The sequence below is a fragment of the Haliaeetus albicilla genome, chromosome 10 (assembly GCF_947461875.1).
Source record: "Haliaeetus albicilla chromosome 10, bHalAlb1.1, whole genome shotgun sequence".
In the NCBI taxonomy this organism is placed as follows: domain Eukaryota; kingdom Metazoa; phylum Chordata; class Aves; order Accipitriformes; family Accipitridae; genus Haliaeetus; species Haliaeetus albicilla.
In genome coordinates, this window is record NC_091492.1 from 30860262 (window position 1) to 30885910 (window position 25649).

At 40.6% G+C, this 25649-nt stretch overlaps 1 protein-coding gene across 11 annotated transcripts in view; it reads left to right on the forward strand.

Moving 5' to 3' along the window:
* KDM2B (lysine demethylase 2B) overlaps positions 1–25649 on the forward strand; it is a 127059-nt gene that overhangs the window by 54681 nt on the left and 46729 nt on the right. For all 11 annotated transcript variants that reach the window (XM_069794735.1, XM_069794741.1, XM_069794733.1 and 8 more), the window contains 3 exons: positions 8205–8320; positions 14736–14862; positions 22895–23349. In XM_069794735.1, coding sequence (XP_069650836.1) covers positions 8205–8320; positions 14736–14862; positions 22895–23349 — 698 coding nt within the window. The remainder of the gene's footprint in view (positions 1–8204; positions 8321–14735; positions 14863–22894; positions 23350–25649) is intronic.

Here is a 25649-nt window from a genome sequence, read left to right on the forward strand (position 1 = left end):
CTCTGTGTCCAGTGACAACTGGCATGGAGGATGTGTGAAGTGTTTGGAGTCCATTGTGGTGGTGTTACAGAGAAGTAGTTTAGATACCTCTCGTCACTGTGCTAGGGACACACAGAACCAGTGTTTGGGCAGCATCCCTCAGATTTCTATAGCTCAGGATTACTTTAGGCACATGTTTCTGGCTTGCATGCAGCCACTTGTTCTGTTACATCCTGACTGCTCCCCTACAGCCTGTTTGAAATACTGCTTACTAAGTTAATGCCAATGTATTACTCGTTTTTTTTAATATCTTCAGTGTTTCTCTTTTTACTTTAATTATTTTTCTCCTTTTACATCACTGCATAACTTCACTGGAACCTTTTCTCCCACCTCCTCTTGCCCTTCACCTGCCACTCCAGTCTTTATGCTCTGTAAACCATCTTTTAGTTCTATCCTTGCACTTGTTTTTTCAAGCGGTGCATTATGCATCCAATTCCCTTCTGTCTTGATTCTCTGAACATCACATTAGTTTCCCTTGTGTACTCCTAAACGTCACTGTTGTTACCTAAACCCAAGCTCAAAATTAAGCATACACAAAATGAAAAATTAATCCTTTGTCAATCCAGTTGCTCTTTTGGGTCTTTTACTTTTGCTGAATATGTCATTTTGATGGTAAGTGATGGAGCTCTGACATGGATATTTTCCTTCTCCTCCTTCCCTGTTGTCCTCTACAAACAAGATATTGCAGTAGTCTGACGTATGTTAAGCTTGTTTGCTTTTTTCCTCAATTTCCTACCAGACCTCTCTTTCAAAAAAATGACCTTTTCTTTCATGCATGTGTATTTATGCTTGGTGTAGACACTTGCACTTCAAATTCAAGAGAGTTTATGCATGCAAAATTGGGACATACAGAAGCAGGCCAACTGGTAGTCTCTTGTGGAAAATTTGTCTTGCAGTATTTGTCTCTGTTAATATTGTGAAGTAAGAGTATAATCATTATGTAGTAATCATTGCCTTGAAAAGGCAAACTTGAGCCAGTTCTGGATTGTTACTGATAATGTAGTCTGCCAGAATACAGATAAACTTGGTTTTTCTTCTCTTTTTGTGAAGACCGGTTTTGCTGACCTCCAAGGAAGTTGCCACAGTTACTGTGGATACAGTTTGATTCCAGGGTTGCAGTGTGATTGGTCTAAGAAAGTTTGCAAAAATACTGGTTTTGGTTCCTTTGGGAGATGGTGGCTAATACTACCACGGGTTACTCTAATAATCCTCTGTTTCTTACAGTCTTTTTCTGACCCTCTGCTGCTGGTCAGAAGCAGTAGACTCATGAGCAGGTATGTTTTTGGGTTGACTCTGCATGGGTGTTCTTACTGTAGGCTTTGCAAATATGTGGCTTTAATGTGAGTACATTGAAGAGATGAGATGTTTTGCTGTGTGTGAACTTGTAGTTTAGAGAGCTGTGTTTGTGGCGGAGCAGAAATCCTCAAGTAGCCAGGCCAATTTGAGTGACTTTTGTCTATTTTTTAAATCTGACAGTAATGGTCTCAGTAATAGACCACTACATGGTCCATAAAATAATGGTCCAAGAAGCCACTGCGCATTTATTATTTCTGAAAATTGAATAATGGACTGTCGTTAGATACTGTAGAGCACTTCAGCAGTGCTGCTTTATTAGACATTCCTATGATCAAAATCCAGACAGGGTAACTTACTGTCAACTGGACATGGTGTTCCTTTCTGGTTCCTCTTCAAGCTTCTCTCTAGTGTTGCTGCATGCTATTTTATAAGAGTTGTGTTTCACCTTGGAGTTGGCAGTGTTCCATGGAGGAGTAAGCTGTTTGTTTTATTTTGTTTTTCTTACATTCTTTACAATGCACTTTGGGGCCTTTGACATGGAAACATGCTGTTATAGTCTCTCTTAATTTCTTGAGAGCTGAAGAATGAGCCACAGTCTAACAAAATATTCTCATTGGTCTGTGGTGATTAGTACGGTAACATGAGAGTTCTCCAAAGTTCTTGTTTCCAGTCAAGTGCAGAAATAATGACTTTTCTGAGATTAATGTTTTTGGGAAGGAAAGTGGACAGAAAGAGATGTTCTGTGCTAGACTCTAGGCAGGTATTTGCAAGGATTCGAAGTGCTGCAAATACCGTATCAGTGGTTAACAGTAGGATTCTGCCTATTACAAGTGTGTGGTCTTAGGTCACCTCTGCTATGCCAGTCAGTATTTGATAAATTATTACATAATGGGGCCAGAAGGTAGCATATAGTCTTTATATCAAGGAGAATGACAGACTATTAAAATCTGACTGGTAAATTTTTTGCAGGGAGTTGTGCTAGGGCTGCATAGCTGCCTGGCTATTTTTGGTTGCTGTTAGCTTTTCCCATTTTGGGATCTTTCACTGACATTAATGGAAGCTCCATGCCTAGAACCTTTAGAGACCAACTGGTGAAGATCAGTGGAGAGGATCAGAGAGGAGCGGTTTTTTGCCTTGGGTGTCTGTTTTCAAATAGAAGGTGACAGCATAATGTTGGATTTTTAGTTCTATTCCTCTGCAGTGCTCTACCTAATTCTTATCAAATGATGTAAGAGTTGCTGTATGTATTACTTGTACTACTGGGGCAAAATTAGTAATTTTTTTACTTTTAAAACGTAAACGTGATGTTTCCTTGATATATTTGGTTGTGGGCACTATTACGACGCAATCGTTCCTCTTCTGAGATGAGAGAAATAATGTTTCATTTGCTGGCAGTGCCCACTCCAAGGTTATCTCTTCAGTCACTTTTTATTTTTGAGACATATATATTTCATCTTTTCCACCTCAAGTTGCTGTAGAATTGCAGGAAAATAAGTATGCTTTCTATATCACAAAGCAAAATATCTGTTCAGTTACTAATGGAAACAGATGCACCATTGTTTTGGCTTGGAGCTTGTAGTCTGTTTGCCCCATAACTTTATAAGTTAATATTCTTTTATATTATTCTCAGATGGATGATTGCATCCTTGAAGGTACAGTAAGAATTTGCAGGCCCCTGAAATCTTCTAACAAGTTTGCAATGTTTAATAATACTTGTTTTATAAAATTCAAAAGATAATGAGATCATATCTTTATTTTAACTGTTCAGAAAAGCTTTTGTTACTGTTAATTTTACCTTCTTGATTTACTAGAGATGATAACATCTAAATATTCAAGTGTATCTTAGGAGTGGTGGAATAATTTGTAACTGTAAATCAGCTGAGAGTATTTCTGAGCCTCCTGAACAGAATTCCTGCTCAATATTGGCTTGGCTTCATAAACTACAATTGTTTTGGGAAGGAAAAAAATACTCATTAGTCACCAAGAACTGAAATAAAAAAGATCAACTTCAGAAAAACTGTAAGTGGACGGTCTTCTTGTTGAGGCTTGAAATGGGGGTTGTGAACAGTGACTGTACAGTGTCTGTACTCTCAAAGCCATCTATTCCTGTTTAGTTCAGCTCGTTGCTGGCATGCCTGGTGTGTGTTCTGAAGTACCCTGCTCACAGGGCAGGGCTGCGCAGGAGCCGCTCTGCCGCACTGAGAGCAAGCTCCAGCTGCGAGCTGTCAGACCAGCCTGCGAAGGAAGGACGGGCTGGTTCCACGTTCACTCAGTCGTTACCTCTATCAACACAGGCTGGTTTGAAACTGGTCACACATGAGGAAGAGCTTTCTAATTCATGACTAGACCTTGAAGCCACACAGTGTATGTCTTTCTCTCATCTGTAGGATTTAACTGCAGCCTTAGATAATGTTTAGCAGGTGCTTTTTTGTGTGTATCTCAGCCAAAAAAGAACAATATCTTATTCACTGACTTTTGACTTTTTCAGTCCTTAATCCATTTGTTCTGATATTACTCCAGTGCTTTTTTTGGCATTAAGGATAAAATTAAATTTGTGGCATTTTATTCTGTGTTGCTTTCCTTTTTCTGAGAATATTGCAGGTTTTGAGAGTATTACCAAGGGGAGGGATGTTATCTCCTGTCTTGCACTAACCCATGAAACATGTAGGGTTTTGCAGTAGTACCAGGGTTTATGTAAACAGTAGAAAGCAGTCACTGAGGAGAGAATTGATGACACTCGCTTCAGAGGTGTCTATATTGGAGGCTGTGGCAAGTTTTTGCTGTGAGAGCTGAATGATGCAGACATACATGAGCAGACATGACAAGCTGTCCAGCACAGAGTGAGCTGATCGTACATTTCAACAGACCTGTCAATTCATCTGGCAAAAACTTACAGCATAGCTGAAGGTGAGACAGGCGGGATGTATTGGTGTGGATGATACTAAAGCAATCCTCTTGGCCGTCCTTTTTGTCTTACGCATATGTGCAGCCTGCTCCTATTCTGGAGGTCTGTCTTCCTCTTGAAAAACCTTTGTAATTGGGAAGCTTAGGAGATGGGTGTTCTTGGTTGCAAATGGTCACAATGAACATTCATCTTCCTCAGTTTATTTCTGAGTCGTGCTTGTATCTAAGCTGTGGGAATGAATTGAACGTGCCATCCAAGCTTATCTGTTCTCAGAGTTCATTTCCACAATATATTACCCTCATGGAAACTGTTTCCTGTTTTCTGCTCATCTCTGTTTCCTCCTACTTCTACTTTTCTGGTGCTGGCCTCTTCAGTTTTTCTCCATACACAGCCTTGTTAATATTAGAACAGGAGATTTTTTTCTTCTTCTTCGTCTTTTTAACATCTGTGCCGATCTTCCTGTGGTTTTCTATCTTTTCAATTCTCCATCTTTTTTGCCTTATCTTGCCTGTAGTGTCCTATGTCTCTGGAATATCTCTTGGTGCTTGTGTCTCTGCAGTTTCAATATTGCACGTATGTTCCTCAGGCCAGTCAAAACTATTTTGGGATGCAGTATAACTGAAAAATGCTGTAGAGCTGAGTGGCCAAAATCTATTTTATGATCTGGTGACTCCTCTGACAGGGCTGCGTCCTGTAGCTGGCAGAGGGACTGTGAGCTGGATCCTGCATGTGGGAGCACATGAACTGCTGGAGATCTAGGGATTCCCTGGGACTTAGCTGTGTGCCTAGCTCAATGCTGTTCAACAGTGAAGGGATGGTACCCACAGGCATTGTTCTTACCCATCTCTGAGCTGTGCCCGGAAATCATCCTACACCCTGCTTTGGCTAGGGGTAGGAACTTTATTTCCAAGGACTTTACAGTTAATGACTTTTCTGTTTGTTGCATGGTCTCTGGTTTATTTTTAATTTTATATCCCCAACCCTGATGGGTTTTAGTGCTTCTTTATTACAGGGTTTTGTTATTGAGAACTGTCACAAAAAGCAGTATTTTCCATCTTGTTATTAGAAATACATTCATCTTGAAGGACCTAGTGTTTAGTTAGTTCAGAAGTTAGGAGTTGACGGTACTAATTGTAAGATGAATTTAGACCTGGGTTATAAAGGTAAGTGGGGAATTAAATACATTATCTGCAGAACCAGAGGTTGTCTCAGATACTTTAAGGAAGACTTTGAATTTGCACCTCTACCTGCTCTTCAACAATATAGGATTGAATCTATATTCATGTTTGTTAATCTTTCTCTTGAGGGTTTGTCATGTCTGGGACATCATTTGTTGGAGCATTGGCTCAAGCCAGTGAGAGATCCTTTCACATTTCTCCCCAAAATATTGAGACTACTACCGAGGAAGTCTAGCAGTTATTAACATAAAGACCCTTGGCATCTAGTGGGAGCAGAGTCAAGAGGCCAGGAAAGGTCTGATGAGAATGAAACCCAAAGAGCAAGAAGCAATGAAACCAACTGCAATCCAGTGTGAAATTTTCACTGAGGAAATATAATTTGTAGGAGGAGGCTACTGTGTGGTTGTAGTAAAAGCATATACTTGAGGAACAAGTGCGTTGATGGGATTTCATTTTATTTTTTGTAAGATGAAGGATATCTCCTTTCTACCTTTCATATAGGACTAGAAAGCCAGGTTTCAGCTCAGTTACTCCTTTTACTTAAGTTGTAAATATTTGATAACAAATTGTATTTAGAATGCTGTTGATCATTCCACTAAAATAACTTGTTGCATCTGCCAGCTCCAGTATGTTTACACGTTGACTGATCTGTGCTGGGAGAATTGCAGTGGGAAGTAGCAGTGAGGACTCTTCAATGTTCTGCTGATATTTGGCTGTTTCTGACCTGTCTTCTGCTACCACTCAGTTGTGTGGCCACGGATAAGTCATTTCACTTTTTTGAGCTTCAGTTTGTTCATCTCTAAAACTGACAATTAAGGTGAATTGTTATGCAAATTGACCCTGTGTTTCAGCACCTATCCAATAAGTTGGCTTTGGGGACCCACCAACAGGTTTGCTTCAGCATGTGGTTTCCATTCTTTCCCTCAACCACATAAATCTTTGATTACCTACTGGAAGCAGCGGCCCCAACTTCCTTGACCTTGGATCTTTTTTCCTTCCCAAAGACTAGGATCGGGAAGATCATTTATTTTCCCAGTAGTTTGCTCTTAGTACAGACTGATGTATTTCATGTGAGGTGGTGAACTACTTCAACTGTGAAGAGTTTTTATAGTGTTGATGTATGTAGTTGCCACGCTATCGTTACATGAAAAAAAAAAATTCCTCTCTAGTTGGTTGTTCTTGATTTGAAAGTAGTAAACAGACTGGATCATTGTGAGCTACTCTGTAACTGAAATTATACTAACTGGAGCAGGAAAGATTCAATAATACCAAGAGCTGCCAGAGCTATGAGCCACTTGCTTTTTTATATGCGTCACATTTATCATATGGAATCAGACCTGTAAATTGACTGAACACTGGAACAGGTTGCCCAGAGGGGTTTGTGGAGTCTCTATCCTAGGAGATACTGAAAAGCTATCTGGACATAGTTCTGGGCAGCTGGGTCTAGGTGGTCCTGCTTGAGCAGGGGAGTTGGACCTTCAGAGGTCTCTTCCAATCTCAACCATTCTGTGATTCTGTAATTCAGAAAATGTATCCAGAGTGATGAGCTTGTGTTTCTAGGGAGAAAATTCTAGTGCTGATATCTTTTCCTTCCTGTCTTTCTCCTACCAATATGCCCTTAAATGAAAGCCCCAGTTCTGCCATCTGCTGTGGCTCAAGGACTTCTCAGATACAGCTTTGCAGGCATTTGCCATCTAAAGATTGTTGCGTAGGAGAGCTTTTGTGGCTGCTAGCTGGAGAACCCTTTAGGCTGAAGGGCATTTTCCTGCTCCCTCACTGATCTTGAAGTGAAGGAAAGCTGCCACAGCTTTAGTGGAAAGTATTGCACAGTTAGGAGAAAATTGACTGCCCCCTATGTTGCTTTGCTGTCTGCTGGTTTATAAATTGTAATGCTTTTCATTAAAAAAGAAGAAAAAAAAAAGTGTCAGGTCTCTGTGGGTTCCAGATCATTAGCAAGATCAATTCCTTTTTCACTGCAGAGATCAGAGGCTACAGTCTTGCATAGCCAGTCCTTCAGCTGCTGACATACCAAGCAAACAATGCAGAAGCAGAAGAGCTGGTGTGTGGCTGCCTAAATTGCTATGCCTGAATTTTCTTTGTGATAGAAAATTCTTCCCTTGCTTTGGAGCCTGTGAAATGAATTCAGTCCCTTGCAGGATTGGGTCAGAACAGTCTCATCAGCTCCAGTACTGGAAATGTTAAATCCCCTAACTTGGGGCTTGCAGCGATGAAGATTTTTTTCGTAGTTTCAGGAAGCTGATAATAGAATATGAAACTTTCACCTCTGAAGGAGGGCTGGTAATAATTTGAAATTGTTGACATCTGAAGATGTATGCTCTGGTGCTGGTGTGAAAGAAGTTTGATGTGACTCAGTCCAGTTCCACAGCCCTAGCCCACACCACTGCTAACATGATTTGCAACCCTACTGGAGGTGCCAGTAGATACATCGGAGAGCCAAATGTATCAAACAGACTGAATTTACTTCTTAGTCATGGATGTGGTTGAGTCACAAGCTTGCGAGTTCTCAGTAAATACTGTAACTGTTCTGTGAATAAATAGAAGAACCCAATTTACAGAGGGTTGTAAGACTGTACATCGTAAGATGCCATTCTCCTGCTATGACTAGTCTTAAAGTGTGGCTACGAGCATACCATTTAACATTTCACTGCTTTAACATCTTATCCCCTGCAGAATGGGGTTCATGGGGTTGTTAAAATTTGATGATAAATTGCTCTGTGATACTACATAGCATGAGGCATTCTCAGTTCTTTGCTTTCCCTCTCTAGGGTGGATACACGCGGTTTATACTCCAGTAGATTCTCTGGTGTTTGGTGGAAATATCCTGCATAGCTTTAATGTTCCCATGCAGCTTCGCATCTATGAAATTGAGGACAGAACAAGGGTAAGGATACTTGATTCTCTTTTTAACCGAACAGTTCTTTGTGACTATGATCTCTCATAGTCTCTTCCTCGTATTCCCTTCTGACAAACAAGAACTGATGGGATCTCCGTGTCAGAGTCGTTGAAACAAGAGGTAAACGTGAAGTAAAGAGACTTTAAAATGTTGGCTATTTTTAGTGGGATTTACTCATCTGTTTTTCCCTACTTCCCACAGACGTGTCCCTTCTGTGTCTTTTGTCTGCCTGTCAAACTTTCGTAAAACACCTTCCCTTTTGCACAAAAACATATTGCGCTTTACAGAACTTTGTACTGGTACTTCTGGTAACCCCCTGCTTATCATCTCTCTGTGCACACCTGGAATGGATACCTGAGCCTGGAGAACTAATGGGACTAGGATGGTTCTACTGTCTACTGAATTGACAAAGCTGCACAGAAGTTGCGTATGAAACAACGTCTTCTATACTTTGCAGGATTTTCTTCTACAATGACTCGATACTGTGCAGGAATTCTTGGAACAAAGAGAATCTGGGGTGGGACATTAATCTGAACATTGTGATGTTCATCTGGCTGTAGCATCTACCTTACGGAAAGAGTATTACATCTTGGAGGAGGTTACTGTGTGGCCTCTTTGTTGGGAGCGAAAATTTTATCCTTGATTAACAAACAGGACACCTAGTTGTCATATACTTTGCAGTTTCATAAAGTAGCAGAATCTGAAGGAAGTGCCATTGGTTTAGTTGGCTATTAAATAAGCTATGCAAGGAAATTGTAGCATTCTGATGCAAAAGTGGACCAGTGGTATGTGCAAATTCAGATGGGGACTTTTTTTGTGGCTGACTGTTTTGGAGGCATTGCACTGAGACAGTGCTGGTAAATCACTGGCATGGTTGCCAGCTGTGGTGGTAATGGAGACTTGGGCTGGCAAAATGGCAGGAAGTTGCAATTCTTCTTTGCTAAGAGGTCTTAAAATGGTATGTCTTGGACATCAGTACAGTCCACTGTTGGTCACCTCTACAAAAGGGCACAATTCTGGCTCCAGGTGGGCTTTTACACCAGATGGCTTTCTTTGCAGTGAGAGTACATAGGCCTGAAGCAATATGTATTGTTTTGAAGTACATCTCTGATTGTGTGAGAGGAAGGGTGTCCTCCCTCCAGCCTCCCTTACTTCACAGGGGGTACAAGGTCTGGTAATCTTCACATTGCAGAACAGTGGTGGGAGCAGTTGGTTTCCTGGAGTGATTTTAATGAAGAGAAGGAATATTAAGCAGAAAAATGAATTCTTAGTGGAAGAGAGATGAAGACAAAAGCTGAAATTCAGGGGAATTGGAACAGAGGGAATGTAGCTGAGAGGAGAAGTAGAGACCAGAGTGGAGTTCAGCCTGGCTTTGAATAGGTGTCCCAAGGCAAGAATGTCAAGTGTCTTAAGAAAGCGTAAAGGGACTTGGACAAGAAAGAGTTATGATGGCAGAAGCAGGAAAGGGCTCACTGTGGCTAGACAGAGGTGCTAGGCACAGGAAGGTTTTCAGAGTGACTGTAAATAAGAACCAGCAGTATATGCCGGGTACGTGTGCTGCAGGTGCATAAGGGGAGGGTGTGTTGTTGCCAGAAAGGATGCTAGCAAAGGCAACTGGCATGGAGAATGGAGAAGAGGAGACTGGGAGGAAGGATTGATGCCAGAAACAAGTTATTTCTATTGGTGTCTATGGGGAGGATGGGAAGGAAACGCTCTTTTTCCTGAAGTTGTATAAAAGGTGACATTTTGTTCCCAGAGGACTTCAGCAACCGAAGATCACACACCTTGGGTTGTAACTGCTCAGTAGTGCTTCATGTCAGGCCCTTCTCTTTGGCAAGCTGGGTGCAGCTTTGATCTCCTAAGCTTTTATACCAGGAGGCAGAATTCCCCGTAACAGTCAAATATTTTGGTAACTTTTAGGAATTTACCAGCCAGTTACGCTGAAATGCCCTTTAAAAGTCACTAGCAGCCTGATGCTGTGGGGAGGTTTTGGGAGTTGGTATCTGCCTCTTTGAAAATGTCCTGTCACAGTTTTTTTGGAAGAGGATCCTGCAGCATTTGGAAGTCCCAGATCAGACCTTTAGTCTTCTCAGTGTTAGTTTAGATTTTCCTCAAAGTCAGTGTAGTTCTTTATCATTTTCCCTCCAAAAATAAAGTGCTTTAAAAAAGACTAATGAAAGCCAACAGCCGAGAATTTCCATGACTTCACAGAAACAATTTCAGCAGTTGCATGTTGCTGTGTGCAAGCAATGTGTTATGCACAGCCTGTACCTGTGTTCACAAACTTGTGCTCATAGGCAGCCGTATAATAACAAAGCTGTGTGAACAATCAAAGAATAGCAAGAATTTCTAGACAGAAACAAAATATAAGCTGTGCAACTAAGGCATACAGAAGTTTGATAAAAGGCAGGAAAATCAATAATGCTATTTAGAAATAATAACACCACTACCACCATCCCCCAACCTAAAAATATCATGCAGGAATCTTGAAGGGGTAAATGTTTTCAAAATAGGATTCTAGTGTGTACTACTTGACAAAATTTGATGGGCAAAGCAAGTAATTTCTTTGTTCAAATAATTCTATTCATACACTGGCTAGTATAGCAGACTCGGTACAGTATGTAGTTCACACAAATTGGCCAGTGTGAACATACTGCAAATGAGTTTCTCATCAGTATTGATCTTTCCATTGTGTATAGCACAGAAGTAAATTACATGATGTGATTGACGAAGTAATTTGCCACACTCAAATCAAAGTGTAATACAGGTGTGTTTCCCCTCTTCATTTTGCACAGAGCAATTTTATGGAGGTTTCACTGTGTTTAAACCTGCTATATAATGCTTAATCATCTTTGATTGCTGATATTCAAAGTAATTTTTATGCTAGGTGTAGTTGTTATTGTCTTAGCATCTAAGACAAGAATAAATACATGGTTGAAATGGTAATGCTGATTTACAGCCTGATAAAATTGCCTAGTTTATATACTTGTCATGCTTATTCTAGCTTAATTTCTCATATCCCTGGGAGACTTTTTAAGAGGGTTATAGCCATTTAAAAATAGTTTTAAGGAGTAATAAAAAACATGTCTATTGTTGGAAACAGCTCCTAATGTGCAATTGAGGTAAACAAATATTCTCCAGCCTTACAGTTTGTAGAGACTCTCATTTTGCAGTCTGGCTTTCCTAGAGGCCAATTAACAGCTAGTCAAATAGGCCAAGCTGTTTAGCTCTCTGCTAGACCAGCTTGAATAACTGCAAAGCAGGCTGCCATGCAGCGATTCATCATCTTGGCACAGGGGTGTTACAGCTCTGTATTACTGAAGAGGAAGAATGTGTCAAACTTACTCCCAACTCATCTAAATTTAACAGCGTTAAAATATTTGAACACAGATAGGGACAAAAGTACTCACAATATATACGTAAGGTGGTCACTCACAGATGATGGTGTTTGCTACTGATTTTGTTTTCTGGAATGTAAGATAATATTGTAAGTGGATAGAGTAATTATTTTGTAAATAATCAGAACTTGTTTTTCAGTATTGTGATTAGATTGATTAAACACAAGTGGGGTTTGTAATGATTTTAATGGACATTGTGGAAGAGCCTAATACTTTCTAAGGAAAATGTGTGCCTTACTTGCTTAGTTTTTTTTGTTTTGTTTTTGGAGGGGGATATAAGTCTCTCAAATAATTTCACTTTGAACTGAAGAAATGGATCATATTCCAGAGAGGATTTTTCTTGCTGTACAGGAATAATTAAAAAATTTATTCAGTGGATTGTAAATTATTAATCACAGAAGTTAGAGCTGGAAATGCCTATTAGATGATCTAGTGTATTTCCCTGCTGGTGGGGGTTTTAGTCCTCTGGCAGTGTCTGTATCAGATATTACACTTTAAATTCATCACAGACATTTTTAATTTCTTTCTTTCTTTCTTTTATTCCTCCCCCCCTCCCCATAGAGTTCATTTGACCATAAGTGTACAGTGGAAAAAGTACGGACATGTACATAATGCAGTTCACATCCATTATAATTAATAAATGTCCAAGGATATCATAAAGGACGTACTCCTCTATACTTTTCCATAAGACAAACTTTAAAAGATTTTTAAAGCACTGTTAGACTTGCTTTACTGGCAAAAGGCTGTAGATCTTTGCACAGTATCTCTTGCTACATATGGTAGCTCTTACTTCTGAAGGTTTGTAAAAGCAGGGCCTTGTCGGGCAAATAGTGAATTACAGAGGCATGGAGGGATTTGCTGTGGGTTGGAACATTGATAGTGAGGCAATTAGGAACTCAAATTGAATATTAAAGATTGATATACATAATGGGAGCACTGCATGCATTACTGCCTTGTCTTTCACATTGAATTAACATTGGTAACAACTAAATTTGGTGAAGCTCAGAATCTGTCAACAAATGTTGAGCAATGATGTCTTTAATATTCCCAGGCATGTGGCTGAAAACCTTTTGAAGGCTGAGGGGTGGAAGGCGGCTTCCTGTTTGTAAGTCAATTCTTTGCAAATTTTGTTTCCTGCAGTGCTCTCTTGGAAAAATTTGAGTTCCTTTATTAGCATATATTTTAGCATGGCTAATTTCCCCTGTGTTCCATAATAGTGATAAGTGACGCGATCTCTTCTTTATGACAAATAACTAAACCAAAGGAAAAATATTCTCCAATGCAAAAAGGCCCTGGGGTTAAATGTTCTCACATTTAGGGGGATGTTGTTTTGTTGTTTGGGTTTTGGGGTTTTTTTTTCCTTTTATTTTTTTTTCTTCTTTTTTTTGGTATGTGTGCTTTGTAACAAACAACACCGGGAAACATTTGGGAAGGTGCATCATCACTGGATGCATGACCCATAGCAACATACACTTCAGATTTACCAGCTACATTTGTGTTGAATTTAAGAGATCTTAACTTTTGGGAATTGCCATGGAATATTTAAATCCTGCACTGTGATACATTTAGTGGGACAATACAGTGTATTTTCCCTTTGTTACGTTTTGTTTTACGGCTAAAAGTGACGTGCATTGCATTTCCTGAGTGTTTGCATTTCCTGTGTCCTGGGAATAGAGAGGCAAGTTCTTTGACTGTCCACCTTGGGGACAGTTTTCAAATATGGGCATACTAGTAAGTCACTGATATGCTCAAGTGGATGCTTTTATCACCATGCAGATGTTTTGGCAATGCCTGCTTTGCAGAGCTGAATGAGTTTCCAGATGCTGGGTTAGTGGTTCTGTTTAGACTTTGGGGGTTTGGGTGATCTGGGGTGGGGTGGTGTTTTGGTTTTGTTTTTTTAAAAATGGGCTTTCTAAGATGATGCTCCTTTATGGTGCAGTCCAGCTTTTCATTAAAGGTGGGCGGACACCTCTTGGCTAGGTGAGCAGTTAATATGCATAGAATGTCTTAAAGCAGTTCCTATAATCCCAGTGCAATGCATGCACACAAGCCTGCAAAATGCAAATTTTGGTGCCACCAGGAGAAAGAAGTGTACAGTGTAAGTACAAGTGCATGCAAGATGCATGGCATCCATTTTTAACAAATCACAATAAATATACATATGTTCTTGCATTTTAGGAGCTTCTCAGATTCTTCTTTGGTACAGTGACCTCCCATAGATAGAAAACTGTGTTAGAAAGGAAGGAAACCCACTTTGTTTTCTTTCGAATCTGAAATAATCTCACAAATACGTAGTGTTGGAGAATAAGTTTTTTGTGTGAGAACAACAGGTCTGAGATGTAAGAACAAGGGCACAGCTTGACAGGATCTTTTGTCAAAATCCTGCTTTTCTATTCTGTTTGTGGCAAAAGCTAACTTGCTACCAAAATGTTAAGTGTAAACTACATAAGGGATTTTTACTTTTAATGTGTAGTTATCAATAATTGAGAATTTGTGTGTTCATTTGTTTAATCAAATTGTTGTGAAGACCATAATTGAAAAAGATGTATTTCCTGCTTGACTCATTTTAGGTAATGTTGCCATTTTGATAAAAATCATGTGATAGTGTTTAGGAAATAAAATTTTTAAATCCTTTATTTTAACTTGAGTTCTAGTGACTAACATCTGTATGTGACCACCCTATGTTTATACAGTAGGTAAATAATACTGTAGGGGCCATCCATCAGTTTCATGATTTCACAAGAACACAAACCCTTTCCTCTCCCACCACCCCAAGAGGATACAAATTAGTGAACCAAGAAATGATGCTATCATGGCAGGCAGGCAGGCAGTCTCCTCATTTTGTATGCTGAAGGCATACATCTCACTCGGCTCCCACCCTCTCTCCCCTCCCCCTCCTGCATACTGTTTGTGCTCTTGATAACATGATGAGAATGATGACTGGCCCTTGTGCTGCAAACTTCTCTCCCTTCCCCATGGACTGACAGTCTTGATCTTGCTTTCAGGTGCATGCTAAATTCCGTTATCCTTTCTACTATGAAATGTGCTGGTATGTTCTGGAGAGATACGTGTCCTGTGTGACCCAGCGCTGCCACCTCAGCAAAGAGTACCAGAAAGAATCAATGTTAATTGGTGAGTGAATCCTTTGAGTGCATATTCAGAACTGATGCTGGCACCTTAGGCTAGTTACTGCTTTGGTTTCTGCAAAGCAGGTTACAAATTGAATTGGAGAACTGTAGAAATTCCAGTGAACTATTTCTTTATTTTGGGGTGGGGAGGGTTTTGACTCTTAAGCATTTCCATGAAGTACCAACCTACTTAGAATTATATTTATTGAGCATTCCCTTAGCAAGTGGATCCCAGAAAAATAATTTTTGGATGCGTTTGTTCTTTGGTTTCAGTAATGTTTGTGTTGAGATGATCTGCCAAACAGTTGAGGATTTACTGCTATGTTTGGCACAGTACCTTAGTAGCCAGAAATGTGTGCATTACAAATGTGCTCTGGTGGGATGGATATTTAGTCCTTTTATAGAGCATCTCCTCTACAGAATGTGTTACAGTCACTAAACCTGGCTTCCCTCTCCTTTCTTTTCTTTAATCTCTACTTTAGTTCTGTCTGTTTGGTGACTGACTTCTAGTTCTGCAGAGTAATAAAACCAAGAAAACACCTACACAAATCTACATGATCTATAACCTAAGTGCAGGGAGGTCAAAGAAACCTTTACAACAATAGCTGAAAATGGACCATAGCAGAGATGGATAGATGTGCCTGAAGCGGGAAGGCATTACCTTGGCACTGATGTGAGCTTTACATCAGTGTGTGACAATTCCAGTTGTTGCCTTGCTGAACTGCCCTGTTTTCCCTCCTTTTAATGGAACAAGACGGTGGGCCATGTTGCCTCCCTGCTTTTAAGTGCAGAATGGCTGAAAGTAGCACAAGCGCCAGCTAAATCTTAGCTGATACGTGTTAAGTGTGGAGGATGACTAAAGTATTTCTGTGCCTCCTGCTCCCTGAGGTGCCACTTGGAGTGAACCTGGCATGCTTGGAACTGCCCCGGGTTCTGGACAGAGTGGGGAAATGATCACCTACTAGAATAATTCTTAGTAGAAGGGATTGAAGAAGTTATGGGCAGACATCACTCTCCAGTGAGTATTACTGACCAAGAATAACTTGAGGGACCTAATAGTCTGTGTAGATAGGCCAGGGAAATTTCTTGGGGTCACAGGGAAATTGGGTACTTCACAGTTTGTTCTCTTCTTAGCTTTGTGAGACCCTGTCAGAAGGGTTAGTTAAGCAGGAGCTCAGTGTGGAGAAGTTTTTCTTGTAATACAAGATCATCCTGGAGGAAAGGATGAATTAGCCTCTTGGATCAGCTCTTCATAAAGCAGTGACAAAACTCTGATGACTGCATTCATTGGAAAATAAGGAACAACCTCCTGTTGTCTAAACCACTGGCATGGAAGGAGGCTCGTCCTGCAGGCAGGATGGGGGTGTCAGATCGCTGAGGTGTAATTTCAGAAGAAATTCGATGCAGAGAGTGAATGGTTCAGGATGTTGAGATGGGACCTTTCCCAGCTAAATCACCAGTGGGAATTTCAGCCCAACTCAGTAGTTACTGATAGTGGTTTGGTGATCCCCACAAAATATGCCTCAGTCCATACTTACTAGCTGAGAGATACTAAAATCGTATAAAAGCTCATTGGGAACCATAGATGTCCAGTATCTAGAGGGAAAAGAACTGTTTTGCATGACCAAAGAATGCCAGCTGCAAAGGCATCAGGAAAAGGAGCTTGGCTATTTGGAAAATGGTTTGGTGCAACATTGTCTGGGCCTTGTCTCCTGTGGTGGCTTCAGTTGTTGGCCTAGTAGAAAGTGAATATGAAACTGTTTTGCTGTTGTTTGGGCATGGTGTTATGGTCATTTTAAGCTACTGTGAGAAACGTGCTGCTCTCACAAGACTATTCAATTTCTCGAACTCTAGAGATTGTGCAGCTGCCCCATGAGCTGAATCAGTTCAGCTATCTGACTGAAAATTAACCCTATCGAAAAATGAATATATTTGTTATCAGTAGGATTGAGGAGCTGATGCGACTTGCAGCCCTACTGCATGGCTGTGAGTGCCAACTCGAGGTAGGTGGTGGAAGCGTCCGGGTGGGCAGATCTTAAGCTGTTGTTACTGTCTTGAATGGATTGGTACTTTCAGCTTACCTAAGTGATATCTACTGACAGTGTGTAGTTCATCCACCTGCCTGCTATCTCTTGACTTCAGAGTATTAGTGTGCTGATAAAATCTCTGACACCCAGGGCCTTTCTCTCCAGGAGAGACAGATGTGTACTTCTTTTTGTCAGAAACTTGCTTTTTATTTCTTGGCAGAATCTTAACCTTAAAATAATTATTGAACTGGGGATTGTGGTTCAAAAGCCTAGATCTATTATATCTACTGGATCTTTCATTTTGGCATTTGTCAAATTCAAAGGAGTAAAGGTACATTATTTACCTTTACAAAGCTGCACTGCTTTGTTCTGCAGGAGTAATACTGGTGCAAATACTTGCTTGTCTTTTCTTTTAACTGGTCTCAATGTCCAGCCTCTTGACTCAAATAAATCTCTATGAACTATAATCCTTGAATTACACTTGTTTGTTCTGCAGTGTCTGTATCTTAATATCATTCACCTGCTGTGGGATAGGAGATCCAAATGAGGTCAGTGTTCCAAAACCCCACCACTTTGTTTTTAAGCTTCTCCTCAGAACTGCTAAGGTCCTTAAATTGTCCTTTCTTAGAGACCTCTCCATCCACAAGCAATTTCTTGATTTCCCATGAGAGAGTATCCCTTGACAAAGAATTTCCCATTATTCTCCTTAAAGAGTAATGAAACAAAGTACTTAACTTCTCTGCAGACTCCTCAATAGATTTAATTGTCTTCTGTCCTTCTTAGTTTAAGAAAAAATTCTTCACATCCTTATACTCATTTTCAGAAATTCCTCTTGAATAATCTTAATGTTTCTCCTTTTTTTTTTTTTTTTAAATAATTTCCTTGACATAATTTGTTGTAAATGTCTATTTTCTACCTTTCTTTTTGGGTGCTTGAACTTGCTATTTTTCACTCTTGAGTTGTGCTGCTTTCTTTTCTTACATGCCTTCTGATACAGTGGTCTTACTGGATCTCAGAAGCTAAGAAGCAACAGGTGATTATTAGTTGAGGAGGACATCCACCAGAGATAGCACAGGATGCTGCCCATGGTCTCTGGGATTCATAAGGTGGTAGTTCTCATAGAATTGGTAGAGATTCTGTTCTCCTGCGTGAAAAAAAGGAGATTACTGTGGTGATAGAGAACATCTTTGGAGAACTCAGAAAACTGAATTCATCAGCAATTGTGTTTTAAAGATATCTTTAGACTTTTCATACTATGTTGTCATTACACAGTATTTATTTGCTTTGACGTGAAGGTTGCTAAATTCAGAGTGACTCTTTCAAGGCATTGCCTGCTCATGAAAATGTATTGCTGTGATTGTGTTGTTTTACCTCTGTCCTGATAGTTGCATGCTAGCATAGCACTTTATATTGTTTTTTGTATTTCTGTTTACTAAATGTCTTGACTCAAAAAACTTCAAATGGGGGGAAAAAAAAGAAAACACCTCACTATAGGCAATGCTAAAACCTGGAGTGTTCCCGCTCCTCAAAAAAAGACGTCTGCCCTTCTAAATGAGTTGGAAGATGATGACCGTGGTTTCTTTACCCATTCTTCAGGCCCAGAATTGAGTTTTCAGGCAGTTGCCTCCTAGTTAGTGTGTGAGACTGTTCTTTTCAGATCTCTTCTGCAGAAGGGCAAACACTCAGGGGAATGATGACATGACAGCAATCCCAGACTGCTGTAAAAGCACGCAATCTCTCTTTCTCTCCCTTTTTTCTTTTCCTTGTCCCTCTCAACTGTGACATTTGTCCTGCCGACTGAAATCAGAAACAGATCCTATTTGGGTTTCCTACTAGATTTGAACATGCACTGTTTCGGGATGGATATGTCTTCATTATTTTTACTCTTACCATGAATGAGTCTGTACTGCATGTTTTCAATCACAATTGACCTTCAGTGAGATATGGATCTTGAGAGTGAGCTGACAAAGAGTAATTGGGAGAAGATACTGGGCTATCAAAAATGTGCTTTCTCTGTAGCCTGCAGCTTTTAAGACTTCCATTGCTAAAATTTTAACAGGATGGCTCTAACTATATGTTAAGCCTGATGGATGAAGAAAATATGCCCTCTGGCATGGTGAAGGAGCCATGTCTTTTTTTTCCTCTCTCTTCTCAGGGGATAGAAGAGATTTGCTTATGATAGACAGGTACTGGACTATCAGTCACTATTGAGTGATTTCTGTGTGGGGTGCTCCATGCAGTGATACATTTCCAGTATGCTCAGGGTTTTTTTCTGCTAATGGCAATGTCATTGCTGTCTTTAGCAGACCAATAGGAACTGCTGCTCCCAAGTCACAGTGTCAGGGTTTGGAGCTGGGAGTGGCAAGATAGGTACTACACACTGAACTCTTTTTACTAAAAGAGTTTAGAAAGATTTCATAATTATACCTCACACCCCTCCCTTTCTTTTAAGTTCTGTAATACAGCAAGTTGCTTTTCAGCAAGGAAAGAAACTGTGTATAATTATCCTTCTTGTACAAGTGGATAACTGTGGGGAAAATTGAGTGATTTGACCAGAACCACAGGGAAGTGTGGTCAAGCCTGTGCTGCTACTCCTCTTCACTGAGTTATGTCACTGACTGGTTTGTATAAGCTGGTTTTATTTGCTTTGAGATGGAGAGGGGGGTGAAGGTCTTTTTGCACTAAGTGGTATGGAAGCCCAGACTGGATAACCACTCTAAAACTAGAGTTCTAACCTGGTATTGGCTGGTGCGTTGACTCAGAAGAAGAAACCACAGTTGCACTTAGCAGGAGCTCTTTTCCATGGAGAGACTTTCTAAACCAAAAACCTCCAAGTCAGTAGAACCCTGGTAATACACTGCTAAAAATGCACTTCTTGACAAAATAAATGCAGATTATCCTTATGTAGGGCCTCAGCTTGCAGCATAGTAACTTTCAGTCAGGTACTGTTTGCATTAAAATGAATAAATAAAAATAATGGTATATTGCATTACTACAAAACACTTGAAAACATAAGATTGAACCTTCCTCACCTTAAAGTTATCCTTCCATTATTGATTCCCTTGGCATTTTTTTTTTTTAATTACCAGCAGTAGCAGACAGTTGTTGTCTTTTGAAAGCAGTCCACTCTTAATCTGATAGTGCAACAGTACTGTAATCCCCTAGTGCTCCAGAATAGACTGATACATTTCAGGTTAATAGCAAGCCCTGTCCCCAGATGTAAAGTTAGGCAAGGCATCAGGTAACTGCCAGGCTTGCAGAGAACAGGCCACAGGGCACTTGTTTGGTGATGGCTCATTTTGAGGTTAGATTTAGATTGGGTTTTGTCTGTCCATACCCAGGTGTCGCTGGCACAGCAGGGCCTGTCTTGTGCAGACAGCCGGTGGCAGGGAAGCGGTGGCAGCTGGCAGAACAGAATTGCTGGCCCCCCCCGTGTGCTTGTTTCTGATGGGAATAGGCCCCCAGTATGCTGTGGTGTTCCACTCCTCGCTTGCCTTTTGTTTCCATAGATTAGAGCAAGAGACAAAAAGTGGAGATCTCTCTTGAAGGCAGTTTTCTCTTAGCACCAGAGCATTAGTTGGAGTAACGTGATCTCCCTCTCTTTCTTTAGGCCTTATCTACGCTTGCGATTTGCCCCAGTTACAGCCATTAGTTCCTGTTCAGCAGAGCCACAGCATAGGAAGACAGAAACATAATTTTCTTTGTGCAGATTTATACCAATTTCTGTTAATGATGCTGTACTGGTAGCGTAGGGAAGTGTATCTGCTTTCACCTTCTTCTGCTTTATCACTGGCATCTTCTCCCATCTAGACTGGGCTTTTGTGCTTCAGTCAATTGTAAAATAGTTCACCAAGGCAGCGTGGGTTAGAGAAGGGGCTCCAGCCCTGGATCCAGGAGCCTGGATTCTGATTCCTGGTTTTGCCCTGGATTTGATGTGCGACAATGAGCAAATCGTGCTTTCTCCCAAGCATCTGTTTCCTCAGCTGTAAAATGGGAGAATGACATAAGCTGATTATATAGCCCTTTGAGGTGGGTAAGTGTGCTAGCTACTGTGGACAAAGGAGAAAACAGTATTAAATAAAAGTTGGATAACGTAGTGGTTTTTAAATGTTCTGGTTAAGATATTTTCTAATCCTGTTTATTTTTCTAAGAGAAGCATGGGGGTGTATTAGCACAGACCAGGGAGGAGGAGCTGCTTTGGAGTGTTGCATGCCACCACCTCAGCACACAAAATAAACTGTGCTGTACTTCATGGTGAAGCTTTTTTGGAGGGATGCAAGGAGGATGTTAGCCCGCAGTGTGGAAGTAGAGCTGGATTTGGCTGTGACCAGCCTTGCTGGTAGCTGGTATTTTTTGTGACTGCCATCTTTTCACAGGTGTTTCAGCTTAAATGTGCCTTTCAGGAGTAATTTTATGGCTATTTTGGTTCTGAGGAAAAATACAAACATGACTGAAGGAGTAGACTAGTCACAGAGATGCTTGATTTTTGCAGACACTGTAGCAACAGCACTTTTGCCCTGAGAAGTATAAAGTGGCTAACTCTTATCTCTTGGGCACTAACCTGCAGAGGTCTACCTGGCCTTACAGAATTTTTATTTGAAACTGCAAAGCTAAGCAGCTAGGCTAACTGCCCTCAGATAGCTACTCTGCCACTACCTGTTGCATCTTTGTTACTCAGCTGACAAGTAACGTGTATTTTGCAAGAAGATGATATAGACTATGCAAGAGACAAGGAGCTTCTCTGTGATAAGGATGAATTTGCCAGCTTGGAACTGGGCTTCAGTGTTTGTTTTGAACCTCACTGTTAAACAACCGGATACTGAGCTTTTTCTTTAATGTTCATTTAATCATTCCTTAAGCATAATTCATATTGTCCTAGTCCAAAGCTACTGCATTGCAAAGCATGAAAGCTGTGAAAGGAACTTTTCATTAATTGTTCACTCATTTTTTCTGTATGACTTCTGTTTCCTTTGCAGAGTGTTTTTGTTTGCAGCTTGATCTCATACCCATTTCAGCCAGTATTAAAATTCACATTGACTTAACTGGGTGTTGCCAGTGTTAACTGTATTTTCCACAGAAATTCCTGCTGTTGCTAGCCTGCATTCAATGTTTTTCACTTAGTAAAGGAAATTGTGTCTAATAAATAAAAAAAGATGGGTGCTTTAGGGAACTTTGGCCACTAGTTTCCTATATTGCTTTCACTGCTTGATTGCATGGAGTTGGGTAGCAGTTGGGATTTTTAGGGGGAAACCTAGTATAAAACTAACATTAACAGTTCTTTAGACTCAGAAACTTGCCTTTAAATTTTCCTGAGAAGTACCTAGAAAGTATCAGGGATGGTGTTAAGAAAAACAGTATCATGCAACTCTGTGACAGTCCTTGCATTTCTCAGTGTGTTTAGGCTTCTTGTCTGTAAAATAAGCATAATTGTAATCCTTTGTCTCAGAAGAGCAATGAGTATTCACGCAGTAGGTTCTTGTTTTACCAACCATTGCTTGCAAAGAGGAAAAGTATTGAGAAGTTGATTTTCTGCCGTGCAGAGTTCCTGGAAGAATGATGATGTACAGCATTTTAACGTGCTTTCTCCCATCATTTTTCCCCTCCTCTTTCTGTGCTAACTCTCCTCTTAAAGCTGTAAGGCTGCCGAATCTGGTCTCTTTCGGATTTGCGGGCAAATTAATTGTGTGTGACTTAAGAGCTCTGCCTACTCTTAATTGAAGGCATAGAGGACTGAAGCTTTGAAGAAAGCATAATTTTTCCCTAAATGTTTCCCAGTCATTTGAACTGAGTAGATTTTAATGAAAACCAGCATTAAAACAAACAAACAAACAAACAACCCCCCCCCATCCAAATTAAAAATCGGCTGAATAGAGCCCATTCCTGTCACATACTTAGTAGGCATTATCGAGTGCCCTTTTAAATAGGCAGTGCCTAGCCCCAGTGGTAGAGAAGTGTTTAAGCTATGAATTACATTGGGTAAAATTTCAGCATTCTTTTTCTAACTTCCAGATGCAAAAAGAAAACGCAGCACAGACAGCTATTCATCAGATTCGTGGTTAGACATGGATGAAGAATCTTGTGATGCCCATATCCGGGAGGAGAAGGATGACAGCTTGGATAAGAACTCTAAATGCTTGGTGGATGGCTCCTCCTCACCCAACAGCACACACTCAGAAGGGAAGGAGGGTGCAGAAAGAAAACAAAAAGCCACAGTAATGAGATACCTAAAAAGAACTTTGTCTAATGAGTCGGATGACAGCGTAAAATCAACGACCCCCACGGACTATCCCAAAACACCAACAGGGTCTCCAGCTACAGAAGTTTCAACCAAATGGACTCACCTCACAGAATTTGAACTGAAGGGTTTAAAAGCCCTGGTGGAAAAGCTTGAATCTCTCCCAGAGAACAAGAAGTGTGTTCCAGAAGGCATCGAAGATCCTCAGGCTCTCCTAGAGGACATGAAGGTGGGTGTGATAGCTTGCTGATCCACACAAACTATTTTCTGTGGGCATAGAAGACAGCAGGAGATCAGAAAGCAAGTTCTGCAGCAGAGGGATGGCAGCTTGTGTAGTGAGCAGCTCATATCAGCCTGCTATGCCACAGAGAGGGAAATTATGCCTTCAACAAAAGCCATCTCCACTCTGGGGAGATGGCTGTTTGCAGTCTGATTTAATTGATGCAGTCCTTTCTGACTGTCGTAGCCATGGCCAAAAGTTTAGATCCTCTCATAGTTCAGCACTTGTTATGTCCCATGTGTAAATACTATACCTCAAAAAGCCTACTTATATTTATAGTCTTAATCTGCCCTTTTTGGGTCTAGTGTCTTTCTGGAGTATATCTGATTAACTGACACAGGAAATGTAAATACTTGATTGTAATTCAGAAGATACATTGTCTAATGTTTTCGGTTGCTTTTTTTTTCTTTCACCTTTTTCATTTTCTTTTCCTCCATTGCCCTCTATAGGTTGATAATTATTCTCCACTGGTACAATACACTGTTTTTGGAGATGGTGGAGGAGTGAATGCTCACTAGTGACAGAACTTCTCTTTAGGTTTTTAGCATACTGAAGGTGGTAGCCCATCTGACTTGGGGATAGATTCCTCCTGAAGACCAACATGGCCTTGCTACTTCGAGTCCTATCCCTGCCTCTGATCCGTGGCATCCCTTTGGACTACTTGGTTAGCTTTTCTGTGTCCTGTTTTCACATTGTATAAAGTAGGCATCTTAATTATTTTTTTCAACAAAGCGGAGAGCAGCATACTCTTGTAAATATGCTGGGACTTGGCCAATAAGGCTAAAATTGTCAGCCTGTCCTCCACAGGTCCAGTACCATGGCAATTTGGCCTGATTTGGAACTATGAGTAGTGATGCGTGGTCTTGTGTTTGGACAGCTAGTTCTGCGCTGTTCCTGTGTATAATGTGGTTCTTCAGCTACATACATTCTATACACAAGAGCTGTGTAAGCCACAGTCTGAGGGGAGAAATACATGTTTATATGGTAAAAGGGGAACCTGTGCTTCTTTAGTGCAAGTAGTGTAACAGCTGCTTAGAAATGGTTTCAAAGCTAGTTAAAGAATACTGAACATGTGCAGTGTGCAGTGGAACCATATTCCACAATCTTGGAGCCTGGAATTGTGATACACGGCACTCATTTTGGTAAACCGCAAGAGCTCAGAGTCTCTTCTTGCAAAATCAGCCACTTTGTGTATGACAGTGGACGCACATGCCCAAAGTTGTGGCTGTAGATTCACTGGCTTGCTTTGTGATCAGTCGTCTTCTAATCAGAAATCAAAATGAAGCTTCGAGACCAGGAGTTGAATTTGTGGTGAAGGAGAAAGAATGGTAGGGTAACTTTTCCAAGCGTGATGCGCAGACCAAGTTTCACTTAAAAATAAACTGCCCCTTCTTGCAATCCCAGAAAAGGGTATAACATGTAATAGATGGTGCAGATGTTCAGAATATGATCATGCATGCTCTTTTGATGACATACTCCAATGCACTGTGAGACATCTTAGTAGAACATGGCAAGATACCATATGTGAATCTGGTTTAAAGCACCGTGTAGGAGTATATGCTTTCTTATTCCTTTCCAGAGCAGTGGATTCACTAGCTACAGAGATGCAGAACTGCAAATGGACATTTAAGAAAAAAGCCCAAGTTGTGCCCTTTTTGGTGATACTGTGCTTTAACTGGTATTAAGTGGGCATCTGCCAGTTTATTTTGTGCATCTTGCAGAGTTGCAGTCTGATGTTCCATCTTCTTTGATAACTGCCTGCTCCTAAACTTTCTCTGCTTGCCAGCACACACTGTAACCATCAGGATGTAGTCCAGCATCTGGATATTTATGGTTCCCTGCTGGTTAAAAAGCCTATGACCACATCTAAACATCATGCATGCTCCAGAATTGTTTTCTCTGGAATCACCTCTGTATGTTTGGCAAGCCTGTGACTGATCAGTCAGAACAAGACCTTTTAAAAGTACATTAACTCAAGCATCTCCTTGAAGTGTCTAAAGAACTCTTAAAGAACTTTCTTACCCATCTCTTTTACAACGTTGGCCCACATTTAAGGCGGCCCTTGATTTTCAGAGAATGGAAGTCAATACAGCATAGTAAATTAATTAAAGCCCATATAGTCTGTTTCCTCCATAACTCTCCCTACAGCTGCATAATCCACTTGCTTGGTGCTCTGAAGGGCCAGTTAGGGTGAGTAGTACTCAGATCAGTGGTTGCTTGAGTACACTTCCTCTCAAGTCAGGAGTGGA